Source organism: Hyaena hyaena, unplaced genomic scaffold, assembly GCF_003009895.1.
Source record: "Hyaena hyaena isolate Hyena2069 unplaced genomic scaffold, ASM300989v1 scaffold_20, whole genome shotgun sequence".
Classification (NCBI taxonomy): domain Eukaryota; kingdom Metazoa; phylum Chordata; class Mammalia; order Carnivora; family Hyaenidae; genus Hyaena; species Hyaena hyaena.
This window is the reverse complement of record NW_024080652.1, coordinates 864988-884273: the sequence shown is the minus strand read 5'-3', so window position 1 is coordinate 884273 and position 19286 is coordinate 864988. Positions and strand designations below refer to the sequence as shown.

Here is a 19286-nt window from a genome sequence, read left to right as displayed (position 1 = left end):
ATGGAAGGTATGTCTTATAGCCCTCAGAAGAAACATTGTCCTTCTGACACCTTGATTTTAGGCCGTGAAATACATTTTTAACTTCTGACTTCCAGAACCATAAATTTGTATTGTTTTAGGCCACTTAAGCCATAGTAATTTGTAAGAACAGCAATAAGAAATATACTACTAAGTGCAAAACTATGAATCTGTAGCATGGCATATTTGATTCCATGCAAGATTCTGACTTCTGCTCTAAAACTCAGTAGTTAATGTAAATATAACATAAAACTTTATATTTTAGTGTGTTATAATTGGTTCTAGCAAGACTCAGATAATCTGGGAATATAAGTATCTAAAGACATTTTGGGGTGCCTGAGGAGCTCAGTCAGTTAAGCATCTGACTCTCGATTTTGGCTCAGGTCATGATCTCAGGGTTTGTGAGTTCGAGCTCCCCATCGGGCTCTGCACTGACAGTGCTGGAGCCTGCTTGGGATTCTCTCTCTGCCCCTCCTCCATTCTCGCATACACACACTCCCTCTCAAAATAAATTAAAAAAAAAAAAAAGACTTTTCATTTCAACATTTGAGATAAAATTTACAAGAAAGGGCAATATCTAACTTACTTTCCTCATTAATAATACACATGACTTATGACCCATGAATAATAAACATCTTAAAAGCTGGTATTTGTATTTATGCTTCCTTAGTAAATTGTCTTCTTTTAAATCTTCTGGAAGAAAACTGAAGGTTTTGACTGGCACTGAATTTCACCAACTGGAAGAAGGGGGTAGGGAGACGGGTTCGTGGCGGAAATGCCTACAATCACTCAAGATGCTGAAGGAGTCTGCACAAAGCAAGTGAGGTGATAGCCAGAGTGGTCTGTTACATCAAGCAAATAAACAAATCAAAAAATAAGAAAATAGAATAATGTGGGACGCCCAGGTGGCTCAGTCAGTTGAGCATCCAACTTTGGCTCAGGTCGTGATCTAAAGGTTCATGAGTTTGAGCCTCGCATCGGACTCTGTGCTGACAGCTCAGAGCCTGGAGCTTGCTTCAGATTCTGTTTCTCCCTCTCTCTCTGCCCTTGCCCCACTCTCACTCTCTCTCTCTCTCTCTCAAAAAAGAAACATAAACAAAAAAATAGGATAATGAAACCCAGGTTTTTTATTTATGGAGGAGTTATTTATAAACATAAAAAAGAGAAAATTTAAAAAAATCCTGAGGTGTTGGATTGGAATTGAAGGTAAGAATATGGATGTTTTCCTAAAAAAGAAGTACACAGGTACAGATAGTTACGGATGTGTATGTATATGTAAGCTAATACATATTTGCTGGCCTGTGTCCGCTGAGAAGGCCTAGAAGAAATGACAAGACACCCTTTTAGTAACAGGCACACCACACACTCACATCCTGATTTCTAAATACTATCCTCCACTAAAAGGAACAATGCTCTTTGGAGAAATGGCTGATTTCAGGGCTGCAGCAGGAAGAGTACAAGATGAGCCTAGGGCATCTTGTGGCAAAAGGCAAGGAATGGAGCCGAGAATGACTGGGACATATAAAAAGGACTCAAGAGCCAGCTGGATGGGGCTCTCTGGCCATCAAAATAAATAACAACAGCAACAGGAGCACCTGAGTGGCTCAGTCAAACAACTCTTGGTTTTGGCCAGCTCATCTCATGATTTGTGAGTTCGAATCCCAGGTCCAGCTCTGTGCTGAGAGCACGCTGGGATTCTCTCTCTCTCTCTCTCCCGCTCCCATGTGTGCTCTCTCTTAAAAATAAACCTTAAAAAAAAATGACAGCAACAGAACATGACCACCAAGTAAAAGAAAAAGCCACAAATATACACTTATATAAATAAATGTATAAAGAAACAAACAAAAAGGAAATATTGCTCTTACAGGATACCAAATAATAAATGCAAAAGGAATGATGGAATTTTTAAAAAGCACTATTTGGGCAGCACCTGGCTGGCTCAGTTGGTGGAGCATGTGACTCTTGACCTCCAGGTGGTGAGTTCAAGGCCTGCATTGAGTGTAGAGCTTACTTTATTTGTTTGTTTATTTATCTATCTATTTATTTTAAATTTCTGAGAGAGAGAGACAGAGAGAGTCATCATGAGCAGGGGAGGGTCAGAGTTGAGAGGGAGACACAGAATCCGAAGCAGGTAGAGCTTACTTTGGGCATTGATCATCATAGTGATCCAGATAGAAGTCACTGATAAAGCCAAAGGTTGCCAGGCAAAGACTGATGAAGAATAATGGTGGAATCTCAGAATATCTCCTTATAAAATACTAACAAATTTACAAGTAACAAAAAGGAGAAACCTAGCAGCCATCCACATGACTAGATAATCAAGAAGAATATCACCCACGGTAGGATGGGTTGCAGCACAGCACCATTCCTGTGGTACTGCGACAAGAAACAGGACCTGAATCTGGTCCTGGGGAAACATCCATGGACCCTGAGTCATCTCATAAGTAAGATAAACCTGTGGTCTTTAACAAAAACTGTCAGGAACAGGAAGGATGGAGGACCTGTCCCAGCAGGGAGGAGACTGCACATGTGATTGTGGATGGGACCCTAAGGCAGAAAAGAAAAAGAGACATTGACACAGTTGGCAAAATCCAAATGGAGTCTGGGGATTGGACCTTAATGTTGTTTGGATACTGATTTCCTCATGTGGACGGCTACAGAATGGTTATATAGGAACGTGTGCTTTTGGAAATATACACACAAATATTTGGGGGTGATGGGTGATCACCTAAAGCATACCCTCAACTGGTTCAGAAAAAGACTAAAAAATGGGTACATACATGTAGAAATACAGATACACACAGACCCGCCAGATTTTTATTTGTGGATTCCACATTTGTCAACTTGCCTATCTGCTAAACTTATTTGTACTCCAAAATCAACACTTGTGGTACTTTGGCAGTTACTCACAAACACATGCAGAATGGTGAAAAGCCCAAGTTCCCCGAGGAACACACTTCTACCAAGGTCACACGGGAGGACCCCTGCCTTCTTTCACATTTCACCTCCGGTACACTAAATATGTGCCCATTTTGCAGCCTGTTTAGTGTCATAGTCGTCACATTCTTGTGCTTTTCAGTGGCAATCTTGCTGTTTAAAGTGGCCCTCAAGCTGGTGCTCAAGTGCCGTCCAGTTTCCCAAGCACAGGAGGCTGGGACGCACCTTCCCGAGATCACCGGCGGACAGCCCGGCTTCAGGCATGAGTCACGGTGCTGCTGGCTGTGAGTTCAACGCGAACGAACCAACAACACATCAACACAAGTTGTCTTCAAACAAAAACACACGTAGAACAAGGTTAGGGACTGACGGCTGGATGTGACCGTGGGCTCCTGAGGAAGTTACCCTGGGAGCCCCGTGCAAACACTGATTCAGTTTGCTGGGTCAGCACAAAACCACCTGCTCCCAGAGAGAAAATCAACTGCGTACACATTTGTGGGCAGCAAGGGGCTGTGATGGAGCAAGTAAGGTGACACACTAAGGAGAAATGGTAAAGTGACAAAGTGACATGGAGAGGGGATAAGGGGATATGGTAAGGCGACAAGTAAGGTGACACAGTAGGGGACAAGATGACATGGTGAGAGGACAAGTGAGGTGACAGGGTGAGGGGACAAGGGGATACAGTAAAAGGAGAAGTGCTGGACTGTGGAAAGGGGACAGTGAGCTGACGAGGTAAGGGAATATGATAAGGGGACGTGGTGAAGGGACAAAGTGATGCATTGAGGGAACCCATGTGAGGGGACAAGGTGACACACTGAGGGAACAAATAAGGGGACAAGTACAGGGGTGCGTTGAGGGAACAGGTGAAGGGATGTGATGAGGGAACACAATGACGGGACAAGTACAGGGACACAATGTGGTAACAAGCACAGGAGCATAGGGAGGGGACAAGTATGGGGACACGTGTGGAGACACGTGTAGGGATGTGGTGAGGGTACAAGTATGGGGACAAGGTGAAGAGACAAGTACAGGGGCATGGGGATGAGACAGGTGAGGGGACAAGCACAGGGGCCCGGTGGGGGCACAGGTGAGGGGACAAGCACGGGGGCAGGGTGAGGAAGTCAGGGGACAAGTACAGGGACGCGGTGAGGGGGCCAGCACGGGGGCACAGGTGAGGGGACAAGTACAGTGGCGCAGTGAGGTGGTCAGGGGACAAGTACAGGGACGCGGTGAGGGCACAGGTGAGGGGACAAGCACGGGGACGCGGCAGCGGCGGCGGAGCCCAAGAGGCTGCACCGGGAGCCGTCTCCCCCCGGGGCCAGCAGGCGCTCTTTCCCGCTCGGGAAGCCCCCTCCCGGGAAGCCCCCGCCCGGGCCAAGCCGGCTTCGTACCTGGCGGTCGCCCCTCCACGGCATGGACTCGGGCCCTCCGCGCGCGGTACCCCGGAAGCCGCCCACCGCTTCAGCCCCCGCGCCGCGGCCTCGCCAGCCCTGCTTCAGGTTTCCCGCGCCGCGCCGCCGGCCCAGTGCGCCTGCGCGGAGCCGACTCACGGTGACTGAGCGGCCCAGAGACGCGGCCGTAATGTTCGAGAAGGGAGGCGGAGGAGCTAGGAGCGGAAGGGCAGAGGCGGCGGCGGGATTGGCCTGCCGGGCGATGACGCCTTGAGGCGCGCGGGGCGGGATTGGCCGGTCTGGTGGTGACGTCATTGGGCGTGGGGGGCGGGTCCGGGCCGCCGGCTCTCTGAGAACCCGAGGAGGCGAATAAACGGCGGAAGGAGGGACGTTGCGAGATGTCTCGCTCGCCTCTGGGCTCGTCGGCGGATCGCTGTCCCTCGGCTCCCGATTTCCTCAGCCTCCTCTTTGGCCTCGTCCCCGGCGGCTGGCCACCGGAAGGGGCGGCCGGGCTTCCTCCGCGGCCACCGTGGTCCCGTCGAGAGCCAGGTGCGGCGCCGGGTCGCGGGCGTCGGGGGCAGGCGCGGGCCCGGCTGGCTCGCCCGCGGAAGGCGTCCCGTGCCGCTGCGCGGTCGGGCCCCGGGCCAGGGCCGCCGGCGGGAGCCCGAGCGGTCGCGTGCTGAGACAGGAGTGCCGCGTTCCGGCACCGTGAGCGTGGGGAAGGGGACGGGCGGACGCGGGCCGGGCCCTGCGTGGTGGACCCGTCCCCGGACGGAGGCAGCCGCTGGGGACGTCCGGAAAAGCCCCTCGGGACTTGGCTTCTGGCGGGGGGCGGAATGGGGCAAGCTGTGAGAGGTTTGGTGGGTGCTGAGTCCTTGAAGGGGCCTTGCGAGTCGCGTTGCGGACCGGAGTTTCCTGTCCGGGGACGTAGCTTCCCTTGGCCCGTTTTCCACCGCGAGTGAATGGCTTTGCTTTCCTTCCTCGTCAGCCTCGGGGTGTTGTCCTCGGGGAGTCAGTCCTGAGTGAGACTCCACGCAGGAGGGAGCTGAGGGCATCAGTAGGGACAGAGCTGAGTCTCTAGGGTAGCGTCGTTAGCTAATGGGACTTAGCCCCTGGTGACACTTTTCTGTCAACAAGTATACTCAGATGGAACCCCGCGACCCAACTCTTTGTGAGCAGTTGTGTAAATTGAATATGGGAAACGCCTGTGGCTGTGAGTCGAAGTGGTTTCAATGCAAACCTGGACGGGGCGAGCTTTCCCAAGTAGCAATTTGAATTACAAGAAACCATCGCTGTCATAGTGGGAGTGATTTTCAATGAGCTAGTGCTTGTACGGAAACTCATTTTTTTCTTTTTGCTGAAGGAACAAGAATGTGTGATGCTTTAGTCCCCTGCAGAGGCCCAGGGGGTCACTTGCACTTCGAGTGCTTCCTGCAGAGCGCGTTTGTTCCTTTTCCTCAGCTGGAAGCTATGAACTCTGTTGGCTGAAACCATGGCCGTCCTTCCTTTCCTAACGGCTTTCCTTCTCCAGGCGGTCCCCAGCGCCACTGTGATTCGGACTCCCCTGATCATGGAGTTCCCGGACCTGGGGGAACATTGTTCAGAAGAGACTTGCAAACAGCTAGGTGAGCACCTCTAAGAGAACGTGAATAGAAAGTATGTTGGCTGTCCGTTTGGGGGAGAACTGGCCATTTTATTAATTAGCTCCTCAGTGTTGGGAGGCCGCCTGAGGTCCGGGTTTTGTTCACCGTTGTTATGTAGTGGCTCCTGAAGGCCAGGAACCAGGGCCAAGGCCACGTGGATACAGGTATGCTGCTTAAATATTTGTTCTACGTGGGTCGGGTTTTTTTTGAAAAGGCAGCTTAGTAGGTTCTTCAGACCTGCCATTGTGAAATCCATCACCCCCAACGTTTTCCTCACCTCTGGTACCTCAGGGACATATCTGATAGGCGTAAAGAACTGATTGTACATAAATACCTGTTTGATGTGATCTATAATCTTTTCATTCTAATCTTTAAGCCACTTTATTTTTCTTTGGTGTCTTTTTGGTTTTTTTTAGATTTTCTTCCGTTAAACTGTGATGCATGTAAACAAGATTTCGGTAAAGACCATTTTACTTGTGCTGCACATAAATGTCCGTTTGCGTTCAAGAAGGTAATTTATTTTATTTCAGAGACTCTAGCTCTCGCTGTCTAAAGCTGTGCTGTCCGAAGGGTAGACGTTCACCACATAGAGCCAATAATTTCATTAAAATGAAAGAAGACTTAAAATCCAGTTTCGCTGTCACACAGTGTTTGGCCTCCACGTGTGGCTACGGACGGCGCAGACCTGGCATTTTCTGCCATCCCGGGAACTTCGGGTGGCCCAGCTCTAAAGCAACAGATTTTATCTTCAGGGATCATGAAGTCAAATTGTTATATCCAAACCTTGAGAGAGTGTATTTCGCATGTTAAAACATTTAGTTCCTCTGATTTGTTATGCCAAGGAAAATCATACTGGTATCTTAGTGAAGTGCGAGAAATGGTTTAATATTTGGCAAGGAACCTGATCTGGAAGCTATTAAAATGCTAGTTAATTTGGGTAACTTCACAACCTTGGGATCTATTTAGTGGCAAATAGTATGTGGGAGAAACAAGAAGAAGAGGACTCTAAGAAAATCAATGTGCATGAGTCCAAAGGTGTCACCCTCTCTGTTATTGGCTTTGCAGGTGGCTTCTAGCCTGTATTCATCTTGTTTCTGGTGGTTCTGAGGGTTTTTTTTTTTTTTTTAAGTTTATTTATTTTGAGGTTTTTTTTTGTTTGCTTTAAGTTTAGTTATTTTGAGAGAGAGAGCACTAATTGGAGGGGCAGAGAGAGAGAGAGAGAAAATCCCAAGCAGGCTCTGTGCTGTCAATGCAGAGCCTGTTGTGGGGCTCTAACCCATGTAACATGAGATCATGATCTGAGCTGAAACCAGGAGTCAGACCTTTAACCGACTGAGCCACTCAGGTACCTGATTCAGAGGTTATGTTAGCGTCTCTGTATCCGTAGTGCTGCTTCCTTGGAATGGCAGTTAGACAGGTGAATGACTAATTAGCATTATTGCATGCTTTCATTAGTGTTGGCGCGGTCTGACCTTCCAACATTTTCTAGGTCCTCATGGGGGGTGAGGGAGGGTTACTCATATTTACCAGGCCTTGATGACTAAGCCAAACTAGCTAGTTCGTTTGTTGACTTGACCTCCCCATGTCCCTAGATAGCCTTATTTGGCACAGACTTGTCAACTGAGGGAGTGCTCCTGGCGACCCTGTGGCCCAGCGCACAAACAGCAGGCCTCCCCATTCTGTGGTGACACGTTTTGGATGTCAGTTGTCAAGTCCGTTTTCTTGCTGAGCTAAGTTTCCTTAGCTCCTCCTGGCTATGAGGTTTTTAACTGTGGCGCATGCAGCTGCTGGGCGCCTTGTTCTCCCTCCAGAGCCCCTACCTCTGTGGGCTTGGGTGGCTGTTAGGTGCTCGAGAGCTCAGCCTAGCTGTGTGCCCTCTAGGCGCAAGCCGCAGAAGGATCTGGGTGGGCTGTTGGCCATTGAAGGGAGCTGGAGGGGGTTGATGGCAGTGTCCCTTCCGTTCTCTCTGTTCGGGAGGTGTTGGGCTGGCTCCCCACCCGCCGGGGCAATGTTGGATGAACAGCCCTGCTGCCCTGAGACCAGATCCGTTTTACCAGCTTCTTTCCTCGCCTGCCTGTTACTGACCATGTCGGGGTGGTTTCCACAGTTGGTTAGTGGTCTGTTATGTTTACATTCTCCTGGATCCTACTTGGCAGCTCTGCTCTGAATCCGTAGGGATGCCTTTGCCATGATTCCTCTGTGGGAGCCACACTGTCTTCTCAGAAGCATTTGGAATATCCGTGTGTGTCCTCTATTTGATTTTCAATACGTTGTACCTTTTTCTTTATTGAGTTTTGTCTGAATCTGGAATATTGTTTTATATCATTGTTTTCAGGACGTTCGGGTCCCAGTATGCCCACTTTGTAACAAACCAGTTCCAGTAAAAAAGGGAGAGATCCCTGATGTGGTGGTTGGTGAGCACATTGATCGAGACTGTGGCTATCATCCTGAGAAGAAAGAGAAGGTAAGAACAAATTCTGTCCACTCTGTGGATGGTGATTTTTTCCATGGGGGAGAAGGTCCGTTATCTAACTGTGGTCTGTGGTCCTGCTCGTTTCCGTACAAGATATGACCTTGGTGACATCCGTGCTTTCCCATGCTGTGGATGGTATGGGTTTCTACAGATATGTGAACACATTTTCTAAATATTAGAGTCTACGTTACGATTTCCTTCTTTTATAAGAATTCCATACTTTTCCTCCCCAAATAGAGAGCTAATGTGGTTTCTAGAATCATTTGTTAATATGCACTTGGTCTAAGCTCCTCCTAGTAAACGTAAGAGGATATATAAAGTTTGTCCGTTCAGTGTTCTTTGTGAGAATTGTACTGTTTGTTTACTTGGACTAAATTGTGTCATGTAAACAGCAGGTCCCTTGCTCCACACCAGGGCTTTCCGCTCCTAGCCAGTCTTGTCCGCTTGGGGTTCTTCCTTTTCTCCCAGTGTGTGCACTCTTGTACCTTGAGTTTGCTTGTTCCCTGGCAGTCGTGGGCAGTAACTGGTTCAGCACAGTGTGGCTGAGCACAAGCTCCCTGCCCCATTGCTGCGCCGCCACATCTCTGGATGCCACCACCTGCCCCGCCCCAAGGAGACGAGGAGTGTGGCCTCTGTGCAGGCGTTCTGGGGCTCATCTCTTTGTGGACACAGCTTAACGATTCCTTCTGAGTTTCTCTTAAGGCTAGATCTGAGTTTCCCTACTTTTCTGGTCTTGTGTTTTTCTTTCTTAGTTTTTCCTCTGTTTGGTGGTAGGCACAGGACCTGCCTACTCCCTGGGAAGAACTGTGAAGATAAATGGAGGCTGCATACCTTGTTGGATCTTCGTTTTTGGTTTCTGCTGGCTTAGCTGCCTGAGGTAGCAATCAGGTTCTGAATTCTTCATTTGGGTATTTGCACGCCCTGGTCCATTTCCTCACTTTTGCTGTTGGTGTAGAGAATTCTATGTAGAACTCTGTGTTGCTGTTCCACAGCGGTCCTTTGTGGGGCAAGTTTTGCTTCTGGCAGTTGGAGGATCTGCTCATTGTCCCAGAATTGTCCCAGAAGCTTCACATGGAGTGTTTCTGGTATAGATGTGTCTTCATCTGTCACGCTAGGCGGGCAGGGGGCCCTTCCAAACCGGAAACTCTGGTGCTTCTGACTGGAGTTTGGATTCTTTGATGTCCTGTAGACTTCTGCTCCTTAGGTGCTGGACCTTCTGGATCGGTCTCCTTTTATTTCCCCCTAAAGTTTTCTTTCCTTGTGAAATCTGTGTCCAGGGTGCCAGCTGTGCGTCACAGTGAAGGCCCTCTTCCGTGCTCGATCGGTAGCTGGCTGTGCACTTGCACAGTGGGGGCAGCGTGGACCCTGGCCTTCACTCTGGGTCATCTGCCAGGTCCACTTTCTCAGGAAACTGGAGCTCTGGGACTTCAGGGTCTTTCTCTTGGGCTAAGCAGGTCCCCTGGAGAGGCAGTCTGCTCTGTTCCCTGCCTGGGGAGTGCGCACTCTGGCTTCCAGAGTCGTGGAGCCAGGAGGAGGGAGCATAAGCTCCTTCTGCGTGCCCCTCCCACGTTTCTGGGGGTCCTCTTGCCCGTTGCTTCCCAGGCCAGAGCCTCTGTCAGAGCCTCTGCAGGTGCTGGGTGGCTGTCTGATTCCCCCTTTCTCCCATTGTACTCCCACATCATCCTCACCTGCAGGCACTGCCAATTTCTGAGTTTTGAGGGTTTTGTTTCGTGAACAGAGATGCTTCTTTGACTTGCAGCACCAGCCTACAATTCAGCTTTCTCACATCTGCCGAGTTCATTATTGTTGGGCTTTTTTCTCTAAAATCTTGGTGGTTTTTTTTTTCTTGGTCTTGGGGATTTCTCCCTTTCCAGAAAATCTGTTTCCTGTCGCTTCCAGGAGATTCACACTAACCTTGCCTTCAGGAGAGGGCAAGTAAACGTGTGCCCTCTCCTCCTGGCCCGCATATTCTCAGAGCCCCTCCAGCCTTCCTGGGGGCCCAGCTGAGGCAGCTCTGCAGCTCGCCCTTCCCGAAGGGCCCCTCCCCACCCCAGGTACTTGGGCTGTTTCTGAGATGCCCTGCTTGCCATGCATCGATGGGCTTGGTGACCCTTGCTTGCTGCTTCCAGCCTCCAACATGAGAGAGTAGCCCAGCACACAACACCCTTTCTCGACCAGCTGACCCCAGTCCCCCCATAACCCCGATTTGTTCATGCTGCTCTGGCCGTATGGCGGCATGCTTTGCCCTTCAGGCTCTCTGCCAGCTCTGCTAAAACCTCCCTGTATCTATACAAGAGCACGGCTCCCCTCGGCATACTTTCCCCCTGCACTGGCAAGGTCCTCCTCATTCTTGGCTCACTGCAGATTCATGACCTAAGCCCACCCCTGTCCCCACCCCAGGATGGGCATGCCCTCCTTTTCTCCCCTGAAGCAGCACCCCCCCCCCACGCCTCTCCCAGCCTCTCTGCTCTGGGTGCGCATGCTCAGGTAACTTGCGACAGTCCACACACCTCCCTGTCTTTGCCAGAAGGCTGCCCTCAGGCCACTAAGTGGCTGCCTCTTGGCTGCCTTCCTGATTTCACAGAGTCTGCATCGCCCAGAGTTGACACCACCCTCTCCTGCAGAAAACATCAGTAACTAATGGCAGTAAGGGCTGTAGGTCTTCTGTCTCCCTGGAATGTCCCCAGAATCCCTAGAGCCAGCTCCCCTTGGTGGGACTGTGCACCATGCCACAGGCTTGGCCTCCTTCCCTCCACATCCCCACTCCCCTGGTTTGGTAGAATTTTTGCTGCCGACACATCCAGTTGCCTCACGTGAATCCCAGCTTAATGCACTGCTTTCTGTTGTCAAAACTTTTTCATCTCTTTAATTAGTATTTGTGTTTACCTGCCAATAAGATGTTTGCCTGAAGTCTTGATATTTTTACTCCTTGTAGCTAAGAACTGTTTCTAGTTTAAATGCTGACAGTCTTACTGGGCACTTGTTAAATAATTGCTTATTGAAGCAGTTGAAATGCCCAGTTGGTTCTGTCAGTGGAACTTGTGAGTCTTCACTGCAGGGTTGTGAGTTCAAGCCCCACATTGGGTAGAGAGATTACTTAAAAAAAAAAAGAAAATCATGTTAAAGCAACTCTTGCTTTCTCAGGTTTTTATACGCCGGTGCTCAAAAGAGGGGTGCAGGAGGAAAGAGCTGCTGCAGGTGATTTGTGACCAGTGCCATGGCAGCTTCTGTATTCCGCACAGACACCCTCTGGATCATGGCTGCCAACACGGGAGCCGCGCTGTTGGCGTAGCCGGGTGAGGAGCAGCTGAGCCGGGACGTGCTGGCTCATGGACACGGACCTGGACCCCTCACGGTGGGGACGGGGCACCTTCAAGCATTGCACCGAACTAAGTTGTTGATGTGAACTGTTTGTTGTAGACTTTTGAATGAATATAATCTAAATTAAAGTTGGATTCTAGTTGTTGTTTCCTGTGGCTGTGGCTTAGGCGGCTTACCCAATGGAAGTCCGTTGTCTCCGTGCTCTGGAGGCTGGAGTCCAAGATGGAGGTGTGGCAGGTTCTTCTCTGACGTTCTGGGGAAAGCCCACTCCAGGCCGCTCCCCCCACCGCCAGTGGTTTGCAGGCGGTCCTTGGCATTTGTCGGCTGTGGCCGCCTGCCCCCAACCTCTATGTCACATGGGTTTTCCCTCTGTGTCAGTGTCCAGGTGCCTCCTTTTTATGAGGACACAGTGATCTTGGATTAGGGTCCCCCCCTTTTCCACTCTGAGTGCATCTCTGCTAATAACATCTGTGATGACCTTACTTCCAAACATCATGTTCTGAGGTCCTGAGTGTTGAAGACGTGTCAGCCTATCTTTTTGTGGGGAGACACTTCAACTCACTCACTAATAGTGTAACCAAGAGCACCTTTCTGGAGTCGGAGAAACCTCTGCCTAAGCCTGCTGTTGAATGAAAGCGGAAGGGTAACTTTTATGTTTTTGTTCCTGGTTATATCCAGTGTTGCCTGTCCCCGAGCCGGGTTGAGGGTAAGTGCTCTGGCTCCCTAACCTCACACATGGCTCTCCAGGTAAGCCCGTGGAGGGGTCGTGACCGTTGGTCCAACCTTTCTGTGTAGGTGTGCAGCTGCCAGGACCTCTGAATCCAAGCCGTTGGGAACTTTACATACGTTGTCGTCCAGTTGGCTAGCTCAGCGACTCAGGTAGGGCCTGAGCGGCGAGCACAGATACACTTGCTCTGTACCGGGGGTGGCGGTTCTTGTCTGGTGAGCGTGGAAAAGTTGGTGCATTGCAGTTAATAACTTGAGCCATTCACATTATTTACTCCTGGTCTCTGGCTTAGACTAGGAGGGGTGCTGGAGGGTCTGGATGTGAGCTTTCCGGAGCCCCTGGTTATCCATTCATTTCATTCCAGCACAGAGTGGACCACTCAGTTTACATTTTTTAGCTGGTTTCTGAAATACAGATTCTTTTATGATCAACTGCAACTGGCCTGTCAAGACAGGACTAAAAAAATAAGCTGTTGTTTTGTTCTCTTTCAGACGGAAAGTGAAGAGATGATGCGACTGTATCTGTCCACATGGTGACTTTAGATTGTTTTGCATATTTTAACTTTATAGACCACGTCTGTGCCCTGGCGCCTTTATTCTTCTCATGATACACAGTCTGGGATGTCATTGAAACTTTTCCAGTAAAATGCATATTTTGGCAAAATACACAGAAGGGTATCGATAGTCTGAGTTTGGCTAAACTTCCGCATCAGCCTTCTGCCCCCAAATGCTGTGACGTGAAGAGCAAAGGATCTGAATGTTACCTGGCCTGAGTCCCACAAGAACCTAGTGTGGTGGAAGCATCTGTTGTTTACACATGTGTATAGCTGATGTCACTCGGTCTTTTTCATGTGGCTTCCGTGGTGACTGACCCCTGAGCCCAGAAGAAGGGGGAGGTCTTGGGGCTACTATGGTAAGGGCCCATGTTCAGAGGTGGCCCCCTGTTCTGAGAGAGCAGCCTTGTGGCCATACGGATTGTTAAGTGCTGGGATTCTACTGATGGCCTCAGTCTAGGAGAGAACCCAATGCTTGGTGACACTGGGCATTGAGAAACGGTGAGGCAAAAGCCATTGGAGCCGGGTCCTGATCTTAACCCACTGGTCATCCACCTGCCCAGCCAGACCTCCCCTTGCTCCTGGATTAACAAAGTCCAAGCAATTACTCAGTATCAAAACACGACGCAGGGGAAGGGCTTCTATTCAGTTTGCATTCTGCAAATAGGGGATCACAACTTTCTACGAGTTGTCTTGGTGATGTTTGTCCTGGCCTAGTGATTCTCACACTTGGGCATGCTCAGAGTTGCCCAGAGAGCTTGTTTGAACGGGGCCAGGCCCACCCCCGGAGTCTCCAGTTTTATGGGTCTGAGTGGGCCTTGCTAGCAAGTTCCCAGCTGATGCTGTGGGTCTGGGGACCCCTCTTGGACAAATCACTTGTCCTGCATCCCTCCTGCCCAGTACACAGTCGCTAGCCACAGATGTCATGGAGCACTTGAGATGCACAAGCCCAACTGGGGGGTTGGATTCTTAGTTTTATTTAACTTAAAGCTTATTAACTTGATTAGCATTTTAGAAAATTCTTCAGTTTGTTAGGAACTTCAGTACATGAGTCTGATTTTTCAGCTATGAGTTTTAAATACAGGTCAGGTTTTTCTCATGAAAGTTTAATGTCTAAGTTGAGAATCTAAAATACACTTGAGCTTTGAAGACAATACGAAAAAAAGCAAAACACATCATTGTTAATAATATTTACTTGTTAAAATAATATTTTGGACATGATTAGATAAAGTTAATTTTACCTACTTTTCTTTTAACCATGGCTACCAGAGACTTTAGAAACAACCGGTGGCTTGCCTTACAGTTCTGCTAGATTGTGCTGCTCTGGTCACCGAACTAGAGGGTAAACAGCCACATTTAAGCCAGAGGCACGGTCTGTCTAGGGTCCATTGGTGCTTCTGTCTTCTGGTTTGACTGGGATGGTGTGGTGCCCCTCCCCTGGCCCTCAGCACGGGTTCATCCCACGACCCCCCCACCCCCCGTGGGTGTGCCTGAGGCCGTGGACTGTGCCAGACTGTACGCGTTGACTGTTTTCTCTTGTACAGATGTACCTGTGGGAGAGCTTGAGCTGTGAACTAGGCCCAGTAACAGGCGAACAACAACTCATGAAAGAGGAGTCGAAATCACACAGGCGCAAGACCTCCTACCTACAGCCCCTGCTTGCTTGTGCTTCACAGGCACTGCTTCTTTTGCCACTTGAAGGCTGTGCCCGTGAGCCGTGCACGCCTGGCATTGCTGCTTTTCTAGCAGCCTTTGCTCCCTTTGTGTCTCTGGGTCACGCTTTGTTAACTCACAATATCTAAGCTTTCTCATGTTTAAAAAATTTTTTAAAAATGTTTTTATTTCTGAGAGAGAGAGAGACACAGAATCTGAAGCAGGCTCCAGGCTCTGAGCTGTCAGCACAGAGCCCGACATGGGGCTCAAACCCACGAACCGTGAGATCATGACCTGAGCTGAAGTCGGATGCTCAACTGACTGAGCCACTCAGGTGCCCCAGAAGCTTTCTCATTATTAAATTTGTCGTGGTAATCGGGGATTATGATTCCCTAACCACTCAGATGACAGCATTTTTTTTTTAGCAATAAAGTATTTTTTAATTGAGACATGGATATGGGTGGCTTTCAGACATAACACTGTTGCACACTTGAATAGACCACAGGACAGCCTACACATACATGTAGCTTTGTGTGCACTGGAAATGAAACTGTTCACATGACTTGCTTTACTGCAACGTTGGCTTTATCGTGGTGGCCTGGAACTGACCCTGTGGTATCTCCACAGTGTCTGTAACAAGTTCTGTGAGTGTGGTATCTCTCTCTTAAAGCTCTTTTTTTTTTTTTTTTAAATGTGTATTTTTGAGAGAAAGCATGAGCAGGGGAGAGGCAGAGAGAGAGGGAGACCCAGAATCTGAAGCAGGCTCCAGACCGAGCTGTCAGCACAGAGCCCGACACGGGGCTCAAACCCGTGAACTTTGAGATCATGACCTGAGCCAAAGTTGGAGGCTTACTGAGTGAGCCACCCAGGTGCCCCCTCTCTGAAAATTCTTACTGTCCTGCACTCTCCCTTGTGATGCTGTGAGACAATAAAATACCTTCCTCGCAAGATGGAGGAGGGTGTGACATAGGCCTACGACGGAGCATTGGTCTACTGTCATCCTGAGGCTATGTCAGGAGGATGGCCACCGGCTTCCGTACGTGGACGGGGCAGGGGTTGGGATGGCTGGCATCTTCCCTCCGACACTGCTAGGAGATGTTCAGATGGCTCCAGGGATGTGAAAGTTTGGGAGGGCAGAGGCATCCCGGCCCCTTGTCACGCTCCGTGGCACTGACTCACCGCTCAGTGACTCTTGCATCAGGCAGCTCTGTGTCCACAGATACCAAGGTCCCAACCTGCCTCCTGCACCACCAGCTTTCTCCTGGGAGCCCCCATGCGCATCCTCCGGTGCATCCTCTGGCCCGGTGCTGGCCAGGCTACGGGCTGGCTGCTGGAGGCTTCCTGCTGTTAGCGTTGCTGTGCCCAAGAGGAGGATGTTGACGTTTTGATAGAAGGTGACAGGTTGTCCAAAACATCTTCCCAATGTCATGAGTTTCCCATGCCTTCCATACCTGCCTCTTGGTTTAGTTTCTTCCTAATCTGATGAAAACATGGTGTCCCCTACTCTAAATGAAGGTCCTTAGTTAGCAGAGTTGTGCATCTTCTCCTGAGAACCGTCCACATGAGGAATTTAAGCTAAGGGAGTTTGCAGGTACCACCAGGCCACTCACGATGGGGGAAGATTTCCGGTGTGACCATGTGTATCAGGTTTTTGTGGAAAGTGTGGATGTTAGTAGTAGCATAGTAAATTGTTTTAGTGTTCAGGGTTTGCATGCGTGTTTGAGAGAAATATAACACTGAGTTTTGCGCTCTGTGTTCATCCGTCTGGGGTCAGATGGGGTTTACTTTCCTTATCTGCTGAGGTGCCTCAGTGGAAATGGAGAAGCACCAGGTGGTGGCAGGAACCTCGGAGCATCTGTCCTGGGGCCTCTGCCTGCTGGCGAATCCCCGCCCCTTCCTCTGCAGGCCGAGGGGTATAAAAGCCAATGTTTTGCAGTCATCACCCCTCCCTTTTGTGAGGGCATTTGGCTCCATGGCTGATGTGGGGAGTAACAGCTGATGTATATGCCGGCGGGGACAGGTGTGCCATCAGGTACCTGAAGACTCCTGTCTTGCTGCCTGGACTCACAGGCAGTGGGTGATGAGCACCACACAGACCAGCGCCTCTCCCTGCCCGGGCCACCTTCCTGCTTTCCCGACTTGGCCCGGGCGATACCAGCCAGCTGTTCCCGGGCCAGGCCCAGGACCAGGCTGCCCATCATTCCTTGTGTCCCGTGTCTAGTCTGCATCCTGGAAAGGCTGGCCACTGCCTGCCCACTGGTGCGCAGGCTGCAGCGTCAGGCATTCACAAGGTGTCACCAGAGGCCTTCATCTGGGTGTCGCTGAGAATGGACACGAATGGCAGTTGCTGCTGGGAAGTCGGGTGTGGCATCACCGGGCAAGTGGACACCATGGCCTGTTAGCCCCAAGTCTGCATTTGTGGATCATTTGTGATACAAGGGTTGGGGATATTTTACGTGTGGTTTTAATCAACCTTCCGTATTCATTCTGTGCAATAAGCCTGAGACCAAACTCAGAAACTAGGGTCTGAATGACTGGCTGAAATAGGTCAGAGGCTGAAACAGCCTTGGCTTTCCAGGCTTCCAGCCTGAGAACCAGGGTCGCTGGCGTTTGCCCAGCACTGCAGCCGTCTTGCTGGTGGCGGTCCGGGGGTCGTGGTGAGGCAAACGAGTCCCTACTTTTCCCTTTGGTTTCACAGGAGTTTTCCCCGGTGGGCGTTGACTTGCCCTATTTTCCTGAGATGATATAAAGACTCGCAATCATGGTGGGTCATGTGGAAGGTACAGGGAGGAGAGTATCCAGCTCCTTGCCTCTGGGAAGAGGAGGTTCGCTGTTTGCTTCTAATTGTTCTGCCTGTGTCCTTCCTTCCTGTAATGAGGATGTTAGGGGGAACTCTACCCAAACCCACCCCCTTCTCAGAATGCATCCTTAGCTAAGATTTTCTTGCAATAAATGCTACAAAAATAGCCTTTTAAAGTGGTTTGTAAACAACAACAACACAACACATGCCGACAGGCAGAGCAGTAGGTTAATTTTCGTTCTGGAGATTTCAGAACCAAAGTACAGTGACTTGTGTGGGTGGCCTGGCTTTGCCTCCATCTTGGTGCGGTAAGAAGAGTGTTCGTGTGCCAGTGTCTCCCTTCCCTTTTCACGGGAACGTTCCCTGGAGCACGAGAGCAGTCATGGGGCTGCTGTTCTGTAGCGCCGGGTCCAAAGCTATGGGATGCCAGGGACAAGGTCAGGTCCTCTCTGTTGGGCCACCAGGTGTTGGCGCAGACATGGTGCTGAGACACGCACTCATGGCTGTCCTCTGAGCCAAGACATGAGACCATGGCTATCATCTGGCCGAGCATTTGGGTCATTCCCCTCCCACCGCAGCCCGGTCCTCCGTGCTGCCCACTGTGGAGCAGTGGTGGCAGGCCGTCTCTTTGGTCTGTTGAGCCTCATCCTCTCCCACTTGCCTCCCCACTGTCCTACACCCCCATCTAACAGTGGGCAGTGAGCCTTGGATGGTCTGGTCAAAGCGGGGGTCCTCAGACTTGTTGCAGAGCCTGGAAATGCCATGGCAGCGTGTATGTGGGGAGCCTGCGATGAGCTTAGTACGTGGACAGGATGAGCTACCATGTCCTGGAATCCACCGACGTGTCCGAGGGTTGAGATAGAGTTTGTACAGGGCACCTAGGGGGCTCAGTCGGTTAAGCTTCCGACTTCGGCTCAGGTCATGATATGGTTCGTGGGTTCAAGCTCTGCGTTGAGCTCTGTGCTGACAGCTAGCTCAGAGCCTGGAGCCTTCTTCAGATTCTGTGTCTCCCTCTCTCTCTGATCCTCTCCTGCTCACACTGTCTCTCTCTCTCTTTCAGAAATAAATAAAAAACATTAAAAATTTAAAAAAAGATGGTTTGTAGGAGGAACAAGTGGAGAAAACCACATCCCTATAGTTTTTGCTAAGGAAAATTTGTGTCAGCAAAGCAGTTTTACTGCCTCTGAGGCCAGAGGCCAGTGGGGGGCACTCAGGAGTGTTTTGCGGGAGTTGGGTTTGATCCACGTGGTTCACATTCCTGCTGAAACAGCCAGTAACGTGGCAGAATTGTCGTGTCTCCTGATGGTCACTTATTTGAACTATAAGCCTGGAGCAGGATCATTTGTGATTGGACTTTAATTGATGAACTTATTTTTTAGAGTAGATTCAAGTTCACCACAAAATTGAGCAGAAAGCATATGCCATCCCACACAACCTCCCCCACTATTAACATCCCACACTGGTGTGATTTGTTACAGGCGTCCGAAGAGGAGTGAAGTAGATTTAAATATGTGTTTGCCTCTAAAGGTATAAACTCCAGGAGCACCTGCGTGTCTCACCAGGTTGAGTGGTTTGACTCTTGATTTCGGCTCAGGTCACCATCTTACGGTTTGTAGGATAGAGCCCAGTGTCGGGCTCTGTGCTGACAGCGTGGAAACTGCTTGGGATTCTCTCCTCTCTGCCCCCTCCCCAAATAGATAAACTTAAAAAAAAAAAAAAAGTATAAATTCCATCAGGGTAAAGAATACCAGAGCCACTGTGTAGTAAAAC

General features: G+C 50.0%; 1 protein-coding gene and 1 long non-coding RNA gene across 3 annotated transcripts; one reads left to right on the top strand and one right to left on the bottom strand.

Moving 5' to 3' along the window:
* Nucleotides 1-2807: 2807 nt before the first annotated feature.
* Nucleotides 2808-4500, bottom strand: LOC120228016. The gene is made up of 2 exons (XR_005527383.1): nucleotides 4347-4500; nucleotides 2808-3284 (listed from the first exon to the last, which is right to left on the bottom strand). It is a non-coding gene; the product is annotated as an uncharacterized LOC120228016 (long non-coding RNA).
* A 191-nt stretch (nucleotides 4501-4691) lies between these two features.
* ZFAND2A (zinc finger AN1-type containing 2A) lies at nucleotides 4692-13175 on the top strand. 2 transcript variants are annotated; one of them, XR_005527382.1, is made up of 6 exons: nucleotides 4692-4895; nucleotides 5878-5971; nucleotides 6406-6500; nucleotides 8325-8453; nucleotides 12579-12662; nucleotides 13002-13175. XR_005527382.1 is itself a non-coding variant. In XM_039226093.1 (5 exons), the coding sequence occupies exons 2-5, from the start codon at nucleotides 5917-5919 to the stop codon at nucleotides 11760-11762; spliced, it is 435 nt and encodes a 144-aa protein (XP_039082024.1). In that variant the 5' UTR covers nucleotides 4694-4895; nucleotides 5878-5916; the 3' UTR covers nucleotides 11763-11926. The 2 variants fall into 2 exon arrangements, 1 of the variants encoding a protein (XP_039082024.1); XM_039226093.1 differs by lacking the exons at nucleotides 12579-12662; nucleotides 13002-13175 and adding an exon at nucleotides 11607-11926 and having other exon boundaries at nucleotides 4694-4895.
* The last annotated feature ends 6111 nt before the right edge of the window (nucleotides 13176-19286 follow it).

Coding starts and splice junctions, on each gene's coding strand:
- ZFAND2A (XM_039226093.1), top strand. CDS start 5,917: ATGGAGTTCCCGGACCTGGGGGAACATTGTTCAGAAGAGACTTGCAAA. Junction 5,972..6,405: donor AGAGACTTGCAAACAGCTAG/GTGAGCACCTCT, acceptor GGTTTTTTTTAG/ATTTTCTTCCGTTAAACTGT. Junction 8,454..11,606: donor ATCCTGAGAAGAAAGAGAAG/GTAAGAACAAAT, acceptor TTGCTTTCTCAG/GTTTTTATACGCCGGTGCTC.